The sequence below is a fragment of the Arvicanthis niloticus genome, chromosome 10 (genome assembly GCF_011762505.2).
Source record: "Arvicanthis niloticus isolate mArvNil1 chromosome 10, mArvNil1.pat.X, whole genome shotgun sequence".
Classification (NCBI taxonomy): domain Eukaryota; kingdom Metazoa; phylum Chordata; class Mammalia; order Rodentia; family Muridae; genus Arvicanthis; species Arvicanthis niloticus.
This window is the reverse complement of record NC_047667.1, coordinates 82,086,659-82,106,560: the sequence shown is the minus strand read 5'-3', so window position 1 is coordinate 82,106,560 and position 19,902 is coordinate 82,086,659. Positions and strand designations below refer to the sequence as shown.

The 19,902-nt window shown below is 38.6% G+C and overlaps 1 protein-coding gene and 1 non-coding gene across 6 annotated transcripts in view; one reads left to right on the top strand and one right to left on the bottom strand.

Annotated features, from left to right (window-relative positions):
- The window catches only part of LOC117716170 (contactin-associated protein like 5-2), a 737,433-nt gene that overhangs the window by 245,495 nt on the left and 472,036 nt on the right, over positions 1-19,902 (bottom strand). For all 5 annotated transcript variants that reach the window (XR_013113069.1, XR_013113068.1, XM_076941723.1 and 2 more), the window contains exon 12: positions 15,309-15,428. Coding sequence is in view for 3 of the 5 variants with exons in the window: in XM_076941723.1 (XP_076797838.1) it covers positions 15,309-15,428 (120 nt within the window). In the remaining 2 variants the exon portion in view is untranslated. The remainder of the gene's footprint in view (positions 1-15,308; positions 15,429-19,902) is intronic.
- On the top strand, positions 17,391-17,523 carry LOC117716662 (small nucleolar RNA SNORA17). The gene has a single exon (XR_004607774.1). It is a non-coding gene; the product is annotated as a small nucleolar RNA SNORA17 (small nucleolar RNA).

Here is a 19,902-nt window from a genome sequence, read left to right as displayed (position 1 = left end):
TGTTTGTTTTTTATAGACAGAGATATAGGCACTATATCTCTGTGTATAGATATATATACACACAGAAAGAAAGAAAGAGAGAGATAAAGAGAGAGAGAGATTGAGAGAGTGAGAGAGAGAGAGAGAGTGAGAGAGAAAAGAGAAATGTTTTATAAATGTTAGTATAATAACATCTGATATGATCTGATATGTTCATACAATCCAAAGAAATGGTACAGAACTGGCACTTTCACCATGTGTCTGCATAAAATACCTGAGGTATGAATCAAGATAAGTCATCCTCACAGTTCAAAGACCTGGCACACTAATTAAGCCAAATGGTGGAGCTGAGCATTCTCAAACTGAAACATCCTGACACCATGGTTCTGCTAAGAGGAAGTTTCAAGGTTAGACAAAAGGTTTACTTGCCAGTACCCTAACAGTGAATAAAAAATAAAAAATATTGCATGGGAAATTTGTATAATTATTGGATTCTCTGCAAAAAAGTCTATGTCACAGAAGCAAACTGTGAAGGTTAATTTTTATTTTAATCCTAATAGTTTCTGAAGACCCTAGATCATTAAGAAGGGAACACTGGGCTGGAATGCAAGGCCACACTCTCCCTGACTGGGGTTATGTATAGGATATAAGTGAAAGGGAAAATTAAATAGCTCTTCTTTCTTGGGTGCTACTACTATGCTGCACTGCTACACACAGCCTTACCATTATGAGTGATTTATAGCTCTGGACCTAGAGTCAAAATTAGTCTTTTCTCTGTTTCATTTCCTCCCAAATTTGTGTTACAATGACTAAAGAGATTTGAGACTCAAGAAACACAAACAAATACGGTCTACAGAGATAGCACTTAATAAAGTGCTTGTTTCATAAGCTCGAGGAACTGGGTTTGGGCTCCAGAATCAATACTGAGAGTCAGTGACAGACCAACCTGGAGTTCACTGGGCAACCAAGAAAGGGGAAGTGATCAGCTTTGGATTCTGTTAGGCATCTGTCTCATAAACTAAGGTGAAGTGATCCAGGAATGCTCTTTATGTTGACTTTTGGATTACATGTGTTTATGCATACATATATAGTTACCTATATATGAATGAACAGCCACATGTACAATTGCTCATGTAATACACTCACACATTTACATACCAGTTATATATCACACAAAACACACACACATAAATATGTATGTATATATATATACATACATATATATATATGATATGTGTTTTATATGTATCACATACCATACACACAGTAAGGTACATATACTGAAAGAAAGAGATAGAGACAAATAAAACAGAGACAAACACACACACACACACATACACACACAGAGAGAGAGAGAGAGAGAGAGAGAGAGAGAGAGAGAGAGAGAGAAGTTAGAAGGTGAGAAATTTCTATATTGAAAAGAAACAATGATAATTAAATTCAAAACATGAGTACTGCCTAAATTTTGAGCAAGAATATGAAAAAAACAGGGGCTGCATAGTTGATGTATAATGCCAGTCATTTTTCTTGTGGTTTCCAGTGATTATACCATATAATCTTCTTAATAAAATTACAAACAGGTATTATTATTATTAATAACAGAGGAAAGCACTGACAAAGAGGAAAATGAAATCATCTAATTCAAGCAACATGACAAAGCTAGAAAATGTGAGGTTATATTCAAATCAACCTACAGCCTTAAACAGTCACATAGATTTAGTAGAAGTTTCTTAGCTACATGATATGTGCAAGGGGTCATAAATATATTCCTGGTCAAAGCACTTCATAGGAGCTTAAAAGCAGTGCTTGGGATAAAAGTGGGGCTGAGGGAAATTCTTGAAAGCAAAGGGATATAAAACACAAGAGAGACAAGTGGTACAGAGTTCTCACAGCTTGAAAATGTCTCCATTGACTCTGCATTAATTCATTTCTTGTCTGTGTGATAAAAGAGATGAATGAAGGAGCACAAGGCAGAAGAAATTTATGTGGCCTATGATTTTGATCCACAATGATAGAGAAGACATGACAGTGAGATCATGAGACTATATAACAACAGTAATCAAAGAGCAGAAAGAAATGAGTAGACGGAGGCTGGACTACAACCTTTAAGACCTTTCCCCCAGTAACAAGAAACATTTCACTTTTTTAAGGTTTCAGAGCCTCCACAAACAGCACTAAGTATTCAAAATATCAACATGTGCAGCACATTTAATACTCTAATTATAGCAGAAGTAATCAACATCTACAGGTAGGTAGATAGACAGACAGACAGATAGATGCAACTTGTAAACACTTTCATGCTAACAATGAATGGTAGGCTGGAGTTTCTGTGTCAAGAGGTCATGCTTGTTATTATATATGAGTTGTTCCCCAAAGATTCATGTGCTGTAGACTTGTTTTTCTTCTGTGATATACCAAGAGTGAAATAATGTTAGAAGACTGTGAACTTAAGAGATGTAACTAGGTTTGAGGTAGACTGATTGTAATCTTTCATAGGAGAGAGATTTCACTCTCACAGGACTAAAATGACTACATGAAATTACAAAGGACATTTTGCTTCATTGACACATCTTGCTTTTTCTTTTGCACACTGTGTTCTGTCTTTCACATTAATTCATTGAAACCTGTCATACTTTGGAGAAACAAGAAAACAAATTTTCAACAACACAACCAGTGAGCTAAGTAAATTACTTTAGATGTGTTTGAGCTCAGGTATTTTATGACAGTTACAAAACACAAAAATAATTCATAGAAGTAAAAATCAATGGAAGAAGTGTCCTCTTGTGATGTGTTTCTCTGCTTCCCCTTTCACAGAAGTCACAAGCTGCCAGTAAAATTGGGCTCTTTCATTTCTTGAGATGGGTGAACTGACTTTGATTCCTCATCTCATCCTGTATTCTAAGACTCAGAGCAAATCTGAGCAAGAACAAGCAAGCATTCTGGGAGGTACTTTTGACCATGGCTGTGTTACTCTCTCTTCTTATAAGGAAATATGTTCATATAGCATATCTCAGACTGAAAATCCCTGGGCAAATCAAGCATCCTCAGATAAGACATCATGAATCTACTTTTTCCAAGGTGGTATTTAACCTCTGCTTTTCTTTGTTTGCTCAGAGATATCAATCTTTCAAATTCTTATTTTCAAAGAAGCTGTCTAGTAGGACTTAGCAATCAGCATAGTGCTGAGACTCCAAGTGATTGTGTGGTTTTCTCTCTCTTCATGGCCCTAGTAGGAATTGATGTCTAATTCTATGTAATTCTTTTTTCAAGATAGCTATCTACTTCTGGTATCAAAGATATGACCTTATCATATGTTCTAAACACAAACAAGAGTACTAAAGAATTTGGCATATTTCACGTCAAATTGTGGTTCATATGGGCCGTCAGCATGGTGATTGTGTGGCATGACATCTACATGGCACAATGAACCTTAGTCAAGTGCATGCCATCCTGTCCAGGAAGTCATGAAGACAGGAGCTTGGGGGCAGCTGGTCACATTGCATATATAATCAGGAAGCAGAAAGAGAGTCACATGGATGCTCAGTGCTATTGAAACTGGAAGTCCAACTTCCCAGCTCAGGTAATAGTGTAACTCATACTTAGGTTGAGTTGTCTCACATAATTCATTCCAAAATTGAAACTTCTTCAAAGAAATGACCCAAAAATTGTCTCCAAGATTCTAAGTTGTGACAAGAGGATAATCAAATAGCCTTCATTAAGTACTAACCAGAGTGATCTTGATGGCAGCAATGATAGCAGTCACAAGCTTGGGTACCATATTTCCATGGCATATTAGGTAGCAAGCCATGAAATTGCTGTGCTGGGTTTATATTTCACTATTTAATTGCATCTTAGAAGCAGATACAAGTGATCTCAAGGAGGAAACCAGCTCATGGCTCCCCTTCTCTATGAAGACTATGGCACATAGTCATGGGAAAGTAGGTAAGAACTGGAATTATGATAGCCCCATGAAGCTTTTCTCAAACAGTCCTACCTCTGCATTCATTTTGTACTTTGACACTCTTAGCCCTTTGACACTTTTGCAGGAAGTTTTAGAGAATGCCAAATGCTAAACCTGGTGCATCTGATCCATCCTCTCATTTTATTTTACTTAACTTGTGCATACATACCTTGAAATTATATATATATATATATATATATATATATATATATATATATATATATAATGTATATACATATATAACCATGAGAAGGTTGAGCATCATGGAAGTTAACTACACTGGCAGAATTTCATAGCCAGAAAACATCTATGTATTTATATGAAGTAAATATATATGACTGAATGAAACTGCATTCAGAAACAAATTAATTTATTGTGTTGCACATAGGTCTTTGTGCATGGATGCTATCAGTTAACAAGACACAAGGCAAAATGTTTGTTGATCTTTGTTAGCTTCCCTGTTCCTAGAACCAGGGATAGTCCACTTAACTACACAGAAAAGTATATGTGGGTCCAGTCATGACATGCTCGAGTCTTAGGAAATGTTTCCCTAGCTATGAAAGATGAATAAAGTAGGGGACTTAGTATTTGCTGAAAGACTAGGGAGATTGCTTCAAAGAAATATGTGTCAATGCCTACAAATATATGTAGTATGTAGTTACTCTTTCATTTTTATGTGAAAAATATCAAAAGCAATTTAAAGAAGGTGGGCTTTATTTTGGCCCAGAGCTCAATGGTAGTATGTCATGGTGTGGAATTCATTAGAGCAGGGAATTTGTGAACAGCAGAAGCTTGAGAAAGCAGAGTGAATCAAACCCTTGTCAAGAAGCAGAAGAGAAGAATACTGATTCATTATCAGTCATTTTGTTTTTTTTAGGACCCCAGCTCATCAAATGGCACCTCCAATTTAGCATGGGTCTGCACACCTTAGGTAATGCAATATAGAAAACCTCACACAGATATACACAATGTTTTTACTCCTGGATGATTGTAGACTGACAAGTTGACAACATTAAGAACTATATATTCAGATGCAGATGTTCACAGCTAACAATTGATTAAATCAAGGGGTTCCCAATGGAGGAGTTAGAGAGAAGACTGAAAGAACTGAAAGGGTTTGTGGCCCCATGAGGAGAGCAACAATACCAACCAACCAGAGCTCCCCAGGGTCTAAACCACCAGCCTGGGAGCACATAGGGAGGTACCCATAACTCCATCTGTATATCTAGGGGAGGATGGCCTTGTCGGGCATAGGCAAAAGAGGAGATCCTTGGTCCTATGAAGGCTGAACATCGAGTGGGGGGGATTTGAGGGTGAGGAAGTGGGAGTGGGGGCGTAGGTGGGGGCACATCCTCATAGAAGCAGGAAAAGGAGGGATGGGATAGGGATTTCCTGGGTGGTGGGGGGAATGGGGTAAGGGGATAAAATCTGAAATATAAATATAATATCCAATTTTTAAAAAGAAAAAAATTATAGCACATTTAACATACTGTTTCTGACTTATATTTACACTTACTGAATAAACAGTACCAGGAACAAAGCTAGAGAATGACATTTTAAACTCTCCTCTCAGCTCATGCTTTATAGATAATTGTACATTAAGAACCTCAGCTTTATATTTTTTTCATTTACTTCTCAGAAACTGATCAAATCCATCTTAAAGAAGAGGAAAGTGGTAATGAGGAATGTACTGGAGATCTCTGCTCTATGAAATCCTTTCTGAAGGTTTGGTGACTCATGGAAGGAACAGTAAAAGTTGAATTTTGCATGTTACAGCACAGGAAAACTCTGGACTTTGAATTCACTGTGAAACTGAGTACTTAGGCATCACAGTCACAACCTTACAATTTCCGAAGTAGATTCAACTAGAGGCAATATATTTAGCACATGAGATTTCTGTACTTTCCCCATTAAAACAGAGAGAATGCATCTTCTTCATACAGGTGGTGTGAAACAGTGCCACCTCCTCTGTGAAATGCAGAACATGGCACCTCAGGCTAGTTGGTGCTCTGTAATAAACAGCTATTTCTATCTACTACACAGTTAGCTCAGGGGCTTGAGACATGGCTGAGTCGGCAAACAGTACCTGTTGGCCAAGCTGAGGACCTGCCTTTAAATCCCCATTACCCACATACAAAACCAGACATGGCTACCTGTGCTTACAACCTTTGTGATGTATAGAGCCAGGGGGATTTGTGAACTTTCTAATCACCAGTTTATTTCCAAGATCAAGAAAGGCCCTCTCACATCTGTTGTCTTTTTTTGACATCTGGCCATACTTCAGCATGCTCACATACTTGTGTATATATACACGATACAGAAATATACTACATACCCATAAAACCTAACAGACATATGCACAAAATGTAGCTCAAAAGGCGGCTAATCAAAAATACCTTGAATGACCATGGCTCTTGGGTCCCTTGTATACCTCTCCTTATTCCCTTTCTTCTGAGTTCTATTTCTGTTCTATCAATGGCTTCCCAATTTTCCACACCAAATCTAAAATATGTGTGTACTGTACCTCTCTTCTCTCAAAATAAATTATTATTTTGAGGACAAGAATAGGCATATTCACTTTGTGATTTTGGTGTTCAACTTAGTCAATATTAAAATATAATTTGTGTGAAATAATTTTTGCATAATTGACTAAAGGAATGATGCATTAAAAAACCTCAACCTGCCGGGCGGTGGTGGCACACACCTTTAATCCCAGCACTTGGGAGGCAGAGGCAGGCAGATTTCTGAGTTCGAGGCCAGCCTGGTCTACAGAGTGAGTTCCAGGACAGCCAAGGCTATACAGAGAAACCCTGTATCAAAAAACAAAACCAAAAAAAAAAAAAAACAAAAAAAAAAAAAAAAAACAAAAAAATACCCAAAAAAACCCTCAACCCATAAAAACGAATGAGGAAGCAAGTAAATAAAAATTAACAAATACATAATTTATTGAGGGAATCACAAAATAATCTGAGGTTTAGAGAGATAGCTTTGTTGGTAAAGTATTTTTACGGTGAGTAGAAAGACCAGAGTTTCATCCATAGAAACAGGTAAGAAAAGTCAAACATGTTAGTGCTGGGTTCAAACAGAAAAGACAACTTTAAGACCTCATGTCCAGTGAGTCCAGTTGAATTAGCGAGCACCACACCAATGAGAAATATGGTGTGTTTATTCAAAACAAAGGTAGGTAGCACCAAAGGAACAACACTCAATGCTGTGCTAGCCTCCCCATGAAGACAAACACACACTCACATACACAGACACAAACAAACATGCAAAGACAGACAGACAAACACACACAAAAAATAAGTAGATTTTTTAAAGGTTAATTTAATTTAAGTATTTAAATTTGTGAGTTTTTAATGACAAAAAGAGATTTATTCACTCTTTGAATGCTGGTACCAAACCCAATCAACATTAGAATGCAATTTGCATGAATTAACTTCTACATAAATACATAATGTATAAATAAATGAGTATATCTGAAATATATGAGGAAGCAAATAAATGAGAGTTGTCAGATAAATAAATGAGAGATTAATAAAGAATAAGAAATTTGTAGGTAAATACAGAGAAGCATGATAGTCCAATGCCTAAAAATCACAGGAACTCAGGATTCCTCTCCTCATTCCTCTGTTCCAGTGTGGTTAGATGCAACAGGTCATGCTAAATGGATGTGTGAAAGGAATTTCTCTAAGTGGATGTTAAATTTATTTTTAACATCCTGTTTGAAGGTGACAGTGTTTTAATTTCAGGGTAATGGCACAACTGTATGACTTAGATGTTTCGTTTAATGAATCGATTTAGCAGAAGATTATGCCATCTGCTAGCCCTGAGAGACCACATCAAAGCAGAGACAGAGAGTTAGGATCCACTGCAAGCCTTAGCTTAAGAGACAAGCCTTCTGGAAGTACTGTGTGGTCCATAGTTTGGGTAACAGCATGATGAATATAAAGTTGCATCTTCTAAGTGGAGGATGGATATCTTGGAGCTCTTTGGAAAACCCTTCATTACAGAAATCAAACTGTCCTTCTCAAATATAAGCCAAAATTGAAGTTGCTGTGATATAAAGAACCAAAAACACTAGTATTATTCCAAGTGATTAAACTGCAAGTGAGTCACAGTGAATCTCTACCAGGAAACCAAACTTCTCCAAGGATGAGCTATATCGACTGCCCATGAAGATGCTGGCCCTACATTCTGGAAGGGTAGATATAGTGAGGAAAGTGAGGCAGGAATGAAAGTTATGGAAAAATGAAAAAGACATAAGTTTGACAAAGGGACCCTCACCTGGGAGTCTGGTTGATTTTTGGAGAAGCCAGAGTTACAGTACAGTGGACAACTGCTGAAGGCCTTTCTTCTTGCTGAAAAGCTGCAATTTTTCAAGTCTTTCACCAGAAACACTTTATGTAACCTGAATTTCTCCAGATATTAGCTTTTCCAATTATAATCTCCCTGAAGAAACATCTATAACCACCCTAAGATTTCACTCCTCAGAAGAAAGAACAGTGGATAGGGTCTTTTAAGAGTCTTTTCAGATGTACCCTGAGAGCTACCAAAAAAATCTGTAAAGCCAATGGTAAGGCACTCAATATTTACTGTTCATTAGAAGTACATACTCACATCTGGATATGTCCTGTCCTTTCTCTGAGCACCTTACCCTCTCCAAATAACCCTGCTTAAAATTTTTATTGAAATAGTATTGGGAGGGGAGAGTGTAATAGCACAGTGGGGAAAAGCACTTGTTTTCAAGTTTAATTACTGGGATGCACACGATAAAAGGAAAAATTTTACTGATGAAAGTTGTTCTCTGACCTCTACTCTTTCTCAAACACTCATATACACACATGTAGAATAGATGTGATGAGAAAGTGCCCTCCCTGCCCTAGACACAAACAAAGAGACAGAGGAATAACTAACTACAATACATTCTCCAATATTCCTAGAATTAATTTGTCATCTATTTGTCTTTGTGGTAAGAATGCCCAAATAGGCAGTTTTCTTCACCTTGACTCCAACTTACCCAAACATACCCAAAGAAGGAATGGTTCTTTAAAAAACCATGGATTTGGCTATGGCATTTCATCCATTTCCAGCTTTGCCAATATAAATTCCAAGCCTCTAGTCATGGTTAGCTATATATGAAGGGCATCAATGTGAAGATGTGAAAATTGTCCTCATCCAATAAGATGCTCAGAACACTGTCTACACTCACTGCATCATTTGAATTTTTAAATTTTACTCACTGTATTTTCTGTGAATCATAACTAATACACTTTCTCAATATACTTTAGTTCAGTTTCTCATGAATAGTTGGCTTGTTTTTCTGCCTATTATCAACCAAATAGATTAAATATAAGATACATCAGAGAGTGGCTGTTAGAACAGTTGTAAAGAGAGATGATGTCCTTCTATTAGTGGTGAGGGGATAGAGGCACAATTCTATCCTGTCACCATCAGCAGCTTGAGGAACTGAATTACTTTTTTATGGTCTTCAGGTTAGACAAAACTGGAATTTGTAGGTTTGTCATATAAAAGATTTCAGTACTACCTAATATAAAATAAAGTTGGGGCTTTATTAAGTCTCTCTCTCTTTTTCTCTGCCTGTCTGTCTCTCTCTCTCTGCCTCTCTGTCTCTCTGTCTCTGTCTGTCTCTATCTCTCCATATATACATACACATACACACACATATATATGTATATATATATATATATATGTATATATATACACACACACATATATATATATATATATATATATATATATATATATATATCATCATCATTTCCACACGTGTGTATGCATGTGTGGTAGCAACAGGCAAATAGGGTTTCTTTCCTCAATAATACATATTCCATTTTGATTCAGAAGACATACACTAAGTGAATGTAGGTTCATTGAGTTGTTATTTTGTTGAGGCAATGTGCTCAAAGATCTGCTTTTATCTATCCCCCAGAACTGAGATTACACATTTGTACTTTTACACTGGTTTCTATATGAGTGCTGGCCCCCACTCTCAAAATTGTTTCCATATTCCTGGTCCATCATTATCACTTGGTTAGAGCAGTGGTCAAACCCACATAAATGCAAAAAATATAAGACATCTTGTTCTAGGTCTTCTGTGGCATAAAACACTTCTCATAGGTCGAGTGCTTCCATTCTAGATAGCTGTAATTGCAAACCTGTTTCAACTACTCAGTAACATTGCTACGGAAACTATTCTCACTTTTTCAATGATGCATGCTTCCCTAGGTAAATATTTGGTAGATATTAAGTATATAGTCCCAATTCAAGTGACAATTTTTGGCAACAGTATTTTTGGGAAGGGAGAGAATATAAGTACATATGTGTATATGCTTTTAATGTTTGGATGCCAGACTTGGTTAGCGAGCTCTGGGGATTCACCCAAGTGTGTCTCCCCAGCAAGTATGTTACTGATTGTGCTGTCTCCTCATCACCTGAAAAACAGTAAGTTTGCAGTGATGATTAAGAACTGATAATTTAAGGAAAAAGAAATCTGATATTTTGGCCTACCTTATTCTTGTGCCAATTTTTGGTAGATCAATGGAAGCTGTACATTCTTCTGTTCTGTGTATTTGTGTGTGCCTCCCCACGTGTATATATGTATATGCCTATATATCTGTTTGTGTGTTTGTTGTATTTTCATAGGAATGTGTTTTCTTAAGTGACAACACATATGCATGAGGGTTTCTCTGTGTGTATCTTAAGAGTAGATAGTTGGGTTAGGAAATCAGTAGAAAGATACCAGCACACAAGGGCATTACAATTACCATGACACTAACAACTAAGTTCTCCCTATTTGCTCTTTAATACATTTGTCCAACACTGTATGCACACTCAAAGTGTAAAGAAAAAGATGCCTGTGAGTGTCTTATTCTTATGTTCTCAATGACTTTCATTCTACTTATACTGACAGGTATACAGGCAATGAGTAAATCAAAGCCATTGATCTAACTTCAGGAAGGAAGGCTAACAATGGAGGCCAAACTGTGGGGACACAGTTATTTCTTGTTGTCAATAGCTGGGATGATAATCAATTACCTCAATCACATTGTAAAATCATGGCTAGAAATATTAGAGAGAACTCAATCACAATTCTCTACCTATTACATTATGTGTGCTTTGATGAGTTTTAATGAAAACAGTCTGCTGGCAAGCAGAAAGAATTGGAGCTTCATAATACCCAGGGAGTAAGATTAGAAGAATACAGAGGTAGATTGGAAATGTATTAGGAACTGTTTGAGAATGGAAAAGAAGTTTTGACTTAGTTATTCACCTAAGCATTTTCTGTAAGTTTCCTGCAACTCTTGTCTATTGCCCTACATGTGGGAAACTGGCACTGGTTTTATTGACATAGGAAGGGAATGTGTGTTTTGAGTGACTTTCCATAAATAACTTTGCACATAAGTATGCAATTTACTGAGCAACAGAAAAATTGTGCAGTTGAGAAATAAATATATTTTAATAGGTGGTCAAGTATCTGTTAACAATAAAAAGTTCACAAACTGACTACAAACTGAGTTCTAAGAAAAATATTTTAATAATGCACAAACTGACTACAATCTGAGATCTAAAGAAAATGTCAGAGATTCTCAATCTGTGTTTCATCCTGACAGGTTTTTTTTTTTCAAAAATGTTTCACTCCAGATTCCTAGAGTTGTGGAAATAGCATGGCCATTTAGGACAGGTAAAGACTTTACTGCATTATATCTCTGAGGAAATCTGTCTTAAGGATTCAAATCCTATATTGGCTAATTGACATTCATAAAGACATCCAGAATAAACCCTGGTGTTCAGGTCATACTTTCTGTATGACTTTGCTACATATTTCACAGCATCACAACTCACTCAAATTTAACAAGGAAGATTTACTAGTTCCCAAATTATGGCTCATCCTTGTCCTTCATTATGAAAATTCCTATCTATGATCATCTAAACTGTCAACTCAGTGGTGTTAGAGCAGTAGTAAGGGTCCATCATGGTAAAGCTTTGGGGCAAAAGAACAGAATCTCTGGCCTGGCTGGAGCTTAACATTTCAGTTATCTGGGTCAATCACACAGAACCACCTGTAAGTAGTCAGGTTCACCTTAAGCCGTGAATTTCTAATACAAATTTTCTTCCATATAAGATAGAGAATTTTAAAAAGTATTTGCTTACATTTTTTTTTCTGGTAGAATTAACAGACATAATATTTGTAAGCTACAATTCAATTGCCTGAAATGTCCGAATTCACTAGTAATTAGCAGCCCTTCCACAACTCCTGGATACATGTCAGAGTTGTTACTTAGCAGTATTTGTCTCCTTTACCTTCTATTGTAGCCAAATCACATCATTTTTGGATATCATTGACCAGGGGCAATTTGCTTCTAAACCATTTAGAAGCATAGGACACATGAATTTAGTGACTTAGAAGTCACCAAGTTAACCTAGAATTCTGTATTTTTACTAAGAACCCACATGTGAGTAATGTTTTGAAAAGAATCATGACACATTGAGAAGCCCAGTTCTATACTACATTGCTGTACAGAACTAGGTAACAATAACCACATTAAGCAACACAATTTCTATTCCTGCTCTCATGCCACTACAAAGTAACTAACATACAGCCAGTCTTCACTGTATGAAGTACTGTAGAAACTAAAATAACTAGCACATTTTGCAGCCAGAGTCTAGGTCTTTGAATTCAGTTAGAAAAATGAGGGACATGTCTTGTCATCACTTCTTGCAGTGATTCCATTTCATTGAGTCTACAACATCTTGTGGTCCTGTTCCTTAGTTTTCTGTCATACGAATATCAATGGTGTAATGTCTTTGCATATCCTTAGTGCACTGGACATTAACTGGCTAGAAATATTTCAGTAAGTATGCTTCCTTGTAGGACCCTTGTTCTGGAGGGTGTCTCACGACGATCTCCCGGCTGGGTACAGGGTGGAAGCAGGGAGGGCTCACTACTGTCTCCACGAGGCCTCCACCTGCATTTCCACTGTCTGTGTATCTCCATCCCGACCTGATGCGGGAGGTCGAAGCCAAAGGACACAGAGAGCGAGCGGGAGGAGAGATTGCCTGCCCCTGCCGCTGCCTCTGGCACCCTATTGCTGACCGGTCTCTCCCAGGTGTTGCCCCTGTCTCTCGGCTGAACCAGTCCAGGCCCAGGCTAGGCCGATAAGGAGCAGACTAGCTGACAAGGAGGCAGCCTGGTGTCCCAGGCAGGTTCGGGGAGAGCCAGCGGGTTCCGAAGTGTTACAGCTCTTTGCTAAGCTGGGAAGTGCCGGCCAGGTAGCAGGGAAAGGCAGTAGATCCCTTGCCCAGTGTTAACAGCTCTGGAGCTGGCTAGCTGTCGAAGAGGGGAGGGTCCATGATGGAAATTCTCAGACAACAGGATGGTTCTTGTGTGCGCTTTACTTCTCAATTAAGCTCAATATATACAGTTTGGGGTGGATGAAGGTTTTAGCAGCAGGTAACCTCATTGGCTTAGTCTGAGGTTTTTGGGGATGCCTCATATGCATGTGAGGAGAGCCTGGGGCACCATTCCTATGTGACCAGATGGTCATAGACCTCTCAACCTCTCTGTGGGAGGGGCTGTGAAGGGCGGAAGCTAAGAGAGCCAGGGGCCCAGGAACAGAGCTGAAAGCCTTCCGTCCCAGGGGTTCTCTGGGGTTCAAAAGCTCAATCGAACAGGCACCCAGTTGTCTCTCAGCTCAGTGCCCCACACTTTCTTACTACAGAGAAGGCCAGAACACAAATACTAAGATATGAGACCTGACTTTGCTGCTTTATTACACAGTATACCTTGCACTCTCTCCCCGTCTCTCTAATCTCTCTCTTTCTCTCTTGTGTGTGTGTGTGTGTGTGTGTGTGTGTGTGTGTGTGTGTGTGAGAGAGAGAGAGAGAGAGAGAGAGAGAGAGAGAGAGAGAGAGAGAGAGAGAGAGGAATTTCCCAATTACTGACAGTCAATCATGTTAGGACTTCTTGCAAAGCTACATGTTTAAAAACCTATATTAATGTTTGGCACTGTGGAATTGTATTATAGAATATATTAACCATCACATGACATCATTAAACATTTATTTTATTCATGATGAGGGCACATGTGCACAAATGTGAATCTTAGAAGTCAGAGGAGAACATATGGGAATTATGTTGGAGTCAGACTTCTCCTTCCAGGTTGTCAGGCCCAGGGATTAATCTCAGGTCGTCAGGCTTAATACCAAATGCCTTTATCTGGTCAACTGGTGGTCTCTTCAGATGCCATTTCTAAACCTATGTAATTGGTTTTAAAAGAAGTTACATGTTCTCAGGATATTCCATAGAAAACACATATTCTCAATGATGATGGTGATAATGATGGTAGTGGTAGTGATTTGTAGGGGAACTATAATTTCAAGAAAAGGCAGCTATACCTACACTGAATATTATACAAAGCTAAATAAAGGTTTCTTGGGCAATCTTGGCATATTGAACAGTGGTTTATTGCCAATTTCTGTGCATAACCTAACGTTCATATGACTATTTGGCAATTTCTCTTGAAATGGATGAAGAGACCTCTAAGTTTATGAATTCACGGGCCAAGAAAATCATCCAATAGCATGTGAGGCTCTGCTTACCGTAATTCCTTCAACTGGTGAGGGACTAGTATATAGAAAAGTATGTTGACTTACAACTGCTACAATAAAATCTTCATGAAATCATTAGTATGACAGAATAAGGAATTTGAAGTTTTAACAGAGCTATATACTTGATAAATATTACTCTCATTAAAGCAACACTAAATTTATGTCTGCATTCAATGGATGTCTTATAGAATAAACTATATCTTAGTAATTTTGAGGTAAATGATGTTTTTAGGTCCTTACTAGCTGGTCCAACAGAGCTGATTATTTGCGATTCACACAGCTCCTTGGTGTGTAGTCATCTCATTCTCATTTTATTGAGAAACAAATAAAGCTCAAGATGGTAGGACTCAACTAGATACACAGTCCATAGAACCATTTGTGAATTGAGTTCCCCTTTGTGGATAAGGACTTCCCATTGACTTTTGTGCCTTGTTTTTGTGCTTATTTTTTCCATCTTCATTTCATTCTGTTGTTGAGCTTTCATAGAGAAACTGTCTTTTCTACGCCTGATAGCAAACATTGGTAATTCTTTCCTCTTTCAGAGAATAGTGTCATGACCACCAAGATCCCTCTTGAAAATAACTAAACTAATTCCTATTATTTTGCAAGACAGTATTTTCACCATTATTCCAGTCCTGTAGGTATTTGTACACTATGTACACCTTTCCAAAAACTCTTTTTTATCTCATACCACCAGATACTTAGGTTAAGTAGACTTAGAAAACATAGCTCTTACCAGTAACATTGCAGTAGACCTGGAGTGGTCCCAGTGGGCCGCTGCCATCAGAGTCAACATAGAGAAAGCCAGCTGTGTTCCCTCTGTGTCTGTACACCTCACAGGATTGCTCATAGATGGCTGGAAAGACACAAAGGCATACTCTACTTGATACTGAATATCTCCCTGCAGGAGTTAGTAGCTCATACATAAGCCCACTTCTCATACTTTTTTCTTTCTTTCCTAGACAGGCCCCAAAATCTTTACAGCTCAGTGTTCTGGTACTTAAAAGACTTGTAATATATTTCAGTTTCATTTCTGTTATTGTAAACAATATCCCGACAAAAAGTAACATAAATAATAAAGAGCTTATTTTAGCTCACAATTATAGATTACAGTCCATCACTACAGAGAAATCACAAGTGTAACTTGAGGCAGCTAATCATTTAACATCCATAGCCAAGAACACCACAAAACAAATGTACATTTGCCAGAGTATAAGCTGGGTTGTTTATACTTTGCTTGAATTTTCCACTTAAATTGTTCATAAACTCTTCTGGTTGTATTCTGTGTCAATTGGTCACAAGATAGGGTCATTTTTAAAACAAGAAGCTGAATGGAGAAAATGCCCCCACTAGACTGGAGTATACAGAAGCCTATAGGGAATTTTTAAATTAATGGTTGATATGGAAAGGTCCAGTTCACTGGAGGCAAGTCTCCTCCTCAGAAGATTTTCCTAAGTGGCAGTAGAAAGCAGGCTGATCAAGCCATGCAAGCAAGCTAGTAAGCAGTACTCCTCCATTGCCCTTCTCTAGTTCCTACCTCTAGCTTCATGGCTTGAGTTCTTGCTCTGACTTCCATTCATGAAGAACTATAACTTTAAGCTTGTAGAAGCCCTTTCCTTATGATGTTTATCATAGCATTGGAAGCCTAACTAAAGAAAAAACCCCTGTTTAGAGAATAATCTTATCACAGTGGGCTGGGACTTTCTACCCCAATTAATTTAAGATAATCCCTACAAACATGTCTTCAATCCAACTCAATATGGACGATCCCTCAGTGAGACTCTCTTCTTAGGTAATTCTAGATTGTGTGAGTTGACGGTTAAAGCTAGCCATCATATGACTTTACTTTATTATAATTAATTAATTCTTCTTAGCCCATATCAGGACTACATCTACCCTAAAATATGTCCCTGGTCCTTTTTGTTTGGTTGTTTTGGTTTTCATTCTGCCTGTATGTCCCCATAGTATACTAAGATAGAATCATCAACACATTGTTCTATCTTAGTTGTGCTAAAGAAATTCTAAGATCCATTGATATGTACCATGTGACACTGTATCAAGACATCTAACAAATTGCACCAGTGTTCAACACATATTTGGCTAGTGAATTTACACTGTAAATATGCTGTTATACCTTTTAAATAATAAAATATGAGAACAACATTATGGGGGAGGTATGGTTGTATGTGTGTGTGTATGCATGTATTTGTGTGCTTGTATGTGCGAGGGTCAATAGTTAACTTCAAAGGTTGTTTCTTACTTGTTCACAACTTTGTTCTCTCTTTGCCTATTTGGATAGGCTGCCTGTCCAATGAGATTTAAAGCTCTGCCTATTTACCCATGCTCTCCATGAGGACTAAAAGAGTGCATAACCTACCTGGCCTTCATATGATCTGCGGATCATACTCTGGTCCTCATATTTAAAAAGTGAGCAGTTTACCAACTGAGATATCCTCCAGTACAAAGACACAGTTTATTACATTATATATTCCAAGGTTTGGAAAGTGATATAATACGAGATCTAGCTTCAATCCATCTTCACCAAACAATTGCTCACTAATTTACAGATATGCGTCAACAAATATAGTTTTCACCAAAGGTCAGAGCCATTGAGAAAACCATCAGCCTTTGTCCCCCTGCTTACAGCCCATAGCAGGCACAGACTTCTTTGTGTGATCACAGATGAGCAGAGTCATGTCACACATGTTACATAATTTGGAGTTTTAATAGAGTTGTAGACTTGATAAATATTACTGTCGTTTAAGCAACACAAACATATTTGTAAGAATACAAAAAATTCTTTAAAAAGTATATAAGTCATACCCCTGGAGGAACTGTAGGTGCGGCTGCAATGTCAAAAAGTGCATCAGTAGGTGTCAGAGAGGAAAGAGGCTATTTTTATGCTCTGTGTTCTGACCTGTGAAAATCTAAATGATTAGTAGCTTGACACTCGCCGAAAATTTTTAAAAAAAGAAGAGCAAAACTGAGACAACAACAAGTTCAGCAGCAGGCATTCTAGACAAGCAGCTAGAGTGAGAGGACCGCTAGTTCATCAGTGTGTAGACCTGGACTAGCATTCAGAGCAGAAAAGAGCCAGAGACAAGAATGACCCACCTAGGACTATGCAACTCAGTGAGAGTGAGCCTGAGACTACCTCACCTGGGAGCATGGGCCACTGATATGAATGAGGCCAAGAGAGTAACTAGTCCCAAACGGTGTTGCATAAACAAATAGTTAGCCTGAGATGACCATCAGACAGTAACCTCACAGGGCTGGGTGGACAGACCCTGCTAAATATGGCACCTTCCATGTGCCATAATGCATGAGCAGGGGACAGCACTCCTGAAACCATTCCTGAGATGATCCCAGACACTCAAAGATCCCCAAGAGGCACTAAGAGGAGCAAGTAAGTGGTAGGCAAATAGAAGAGAAAGAAAAGAAGAAAGATGTGTACACAATGAAGAGAGGAAGAACTGTAGAATAAATGGTAATGAGGAATAGCATGGTGTGAGCAGCTGATGATACCACCTGGGACCATGGTTTGGTTTTGATCTGTGCTGGCACCAGAGGCCACTTCTGGGTCAGTGGCTCAGCAACAAGAGGGGATCTATTACCATAGATGTTCAGGCAGATATTCCTTGTGCTGGCTGATTGCCCAGAGATAGGTTGGTGCCTGAGGGCTATGCAGAAGTTGTCTTACACATGTACACCTGCTCTGGGCATTGTGGGAGAACTAGTCTTGGGCACTTGAGAGCAGAGATGACCCAGACCATAGCCAGCTGCTGTGCTTAAGAGAGTGGGCCCTGTACGTCATCTAGGCAGCATATTAGAAATGTCCCTAATGGTCTGGGCACAGATGAGCAGCCCCAAGGGCATTGAAGTGGGAGAGTTGGCTGTTCCCCTTGTTGGTTGGACCAGCAGAGGCAGGATAGGAGATCTTGCCCCGGTGAGGTGCGTGGTGAAGAGGTGGTGGACTGACGAGCTCAGATATCTTTCATGTCCAGATCCAGGGCTTTAAGTTGGCCCACTCCAACATCTACCCTATGGATGAACTGATGGAATACATGAAAAGCTGATCCTAGAGATCCAAAACTATAGGATCTCCATGACACTGGACAATAACATGATAACTGAGAGGAATCCCAGTGAGGATCCAATATAGGTAGTATAGCAGAAGCCAGAGGCCTTGTAACAGACCAAAAAATTATCACAATGAAAATTTGCAAGCCAAAAGGTATGGATAAAAGTGTATACTGTGGGACACATTGTGACATACTAAAGCTTACACAACAGGATTTTTTTTCTCCCTGTTGGAGGGGAGGTTGCAAGGGTGGAGGATTGGTACAAGGGGAGGGCAAGATGAGTTGGACTGAAATGCATGATGAGAAATTTACAAAGAACCAATAAAGTTTTTTTTTTTAAAAAAAAAAAAACATTAACTAACTTAGACATAAAAATTTGTATCTGATACATCACACAATGTTCCTATGTTCTGAGCAGCATGTGTGCATTGAATTACGCTACCTAGCTATACTTAAATCCCTCAGTGGCTTTCAACATTGTTCAAGACCCAGTAAAATCTTGTCACCTTAGCTGACTTCTGCCCCATGTGACTAATGCCCCATTCCAGGAATACGAAGGAACCATTCATCATGATCAAATGTGAAGGGTGCTTCAAATAATCACTAAGTCCATGAAGGCTAAACACCAAGTGGGGGGGGGAATTTGGGGTTGGGGAGGTGGGAGTGGAGGGGAGTAAGTGAGGCCACATCCTCATAGAAACATGAGAAGGGGGGATGGGATAGGAGGTTCCTGGGTGGTGGGGGGAATAGGGGTAAGGGGATAAAATCTGAAATGTAAATATAATATCTAATAAAAAAATGTGTGCCAAAAAAAGAGTCAAGTCAGTCAAGTTCTAAAGAGAGAGAGAGAGGTGGAATATTTTATAATTTGATGTAAATTTGAGGTTATATTTATATTCATGGAAGTCTCTCTGGTATTCGGGAACACTTTTGAAGCAGAGGTACATAAGAGTGTCACAGTATGCACCATATACAGTGAACACACAAGCTTCATATATTCTTCTTTTGAAATTAATTTTTCATTGGATATTTTATTTACACTTCAGATGTTATCCCCTTTCCCCATTCCCCCCACCCAGAAACCCCCTATCCTATTTCTCCTCCTCTTGCTTGTATGATGATGTAACCCCACCCACCCACCCACTCCCACCTCCCTGCCCTTGAATTCCTCCAAACTGGGGCATCCAGCCTTCATGGGACCAAGGAACTCCTTTCCCACATATGCCCAACAATACCATCCTCCACTAC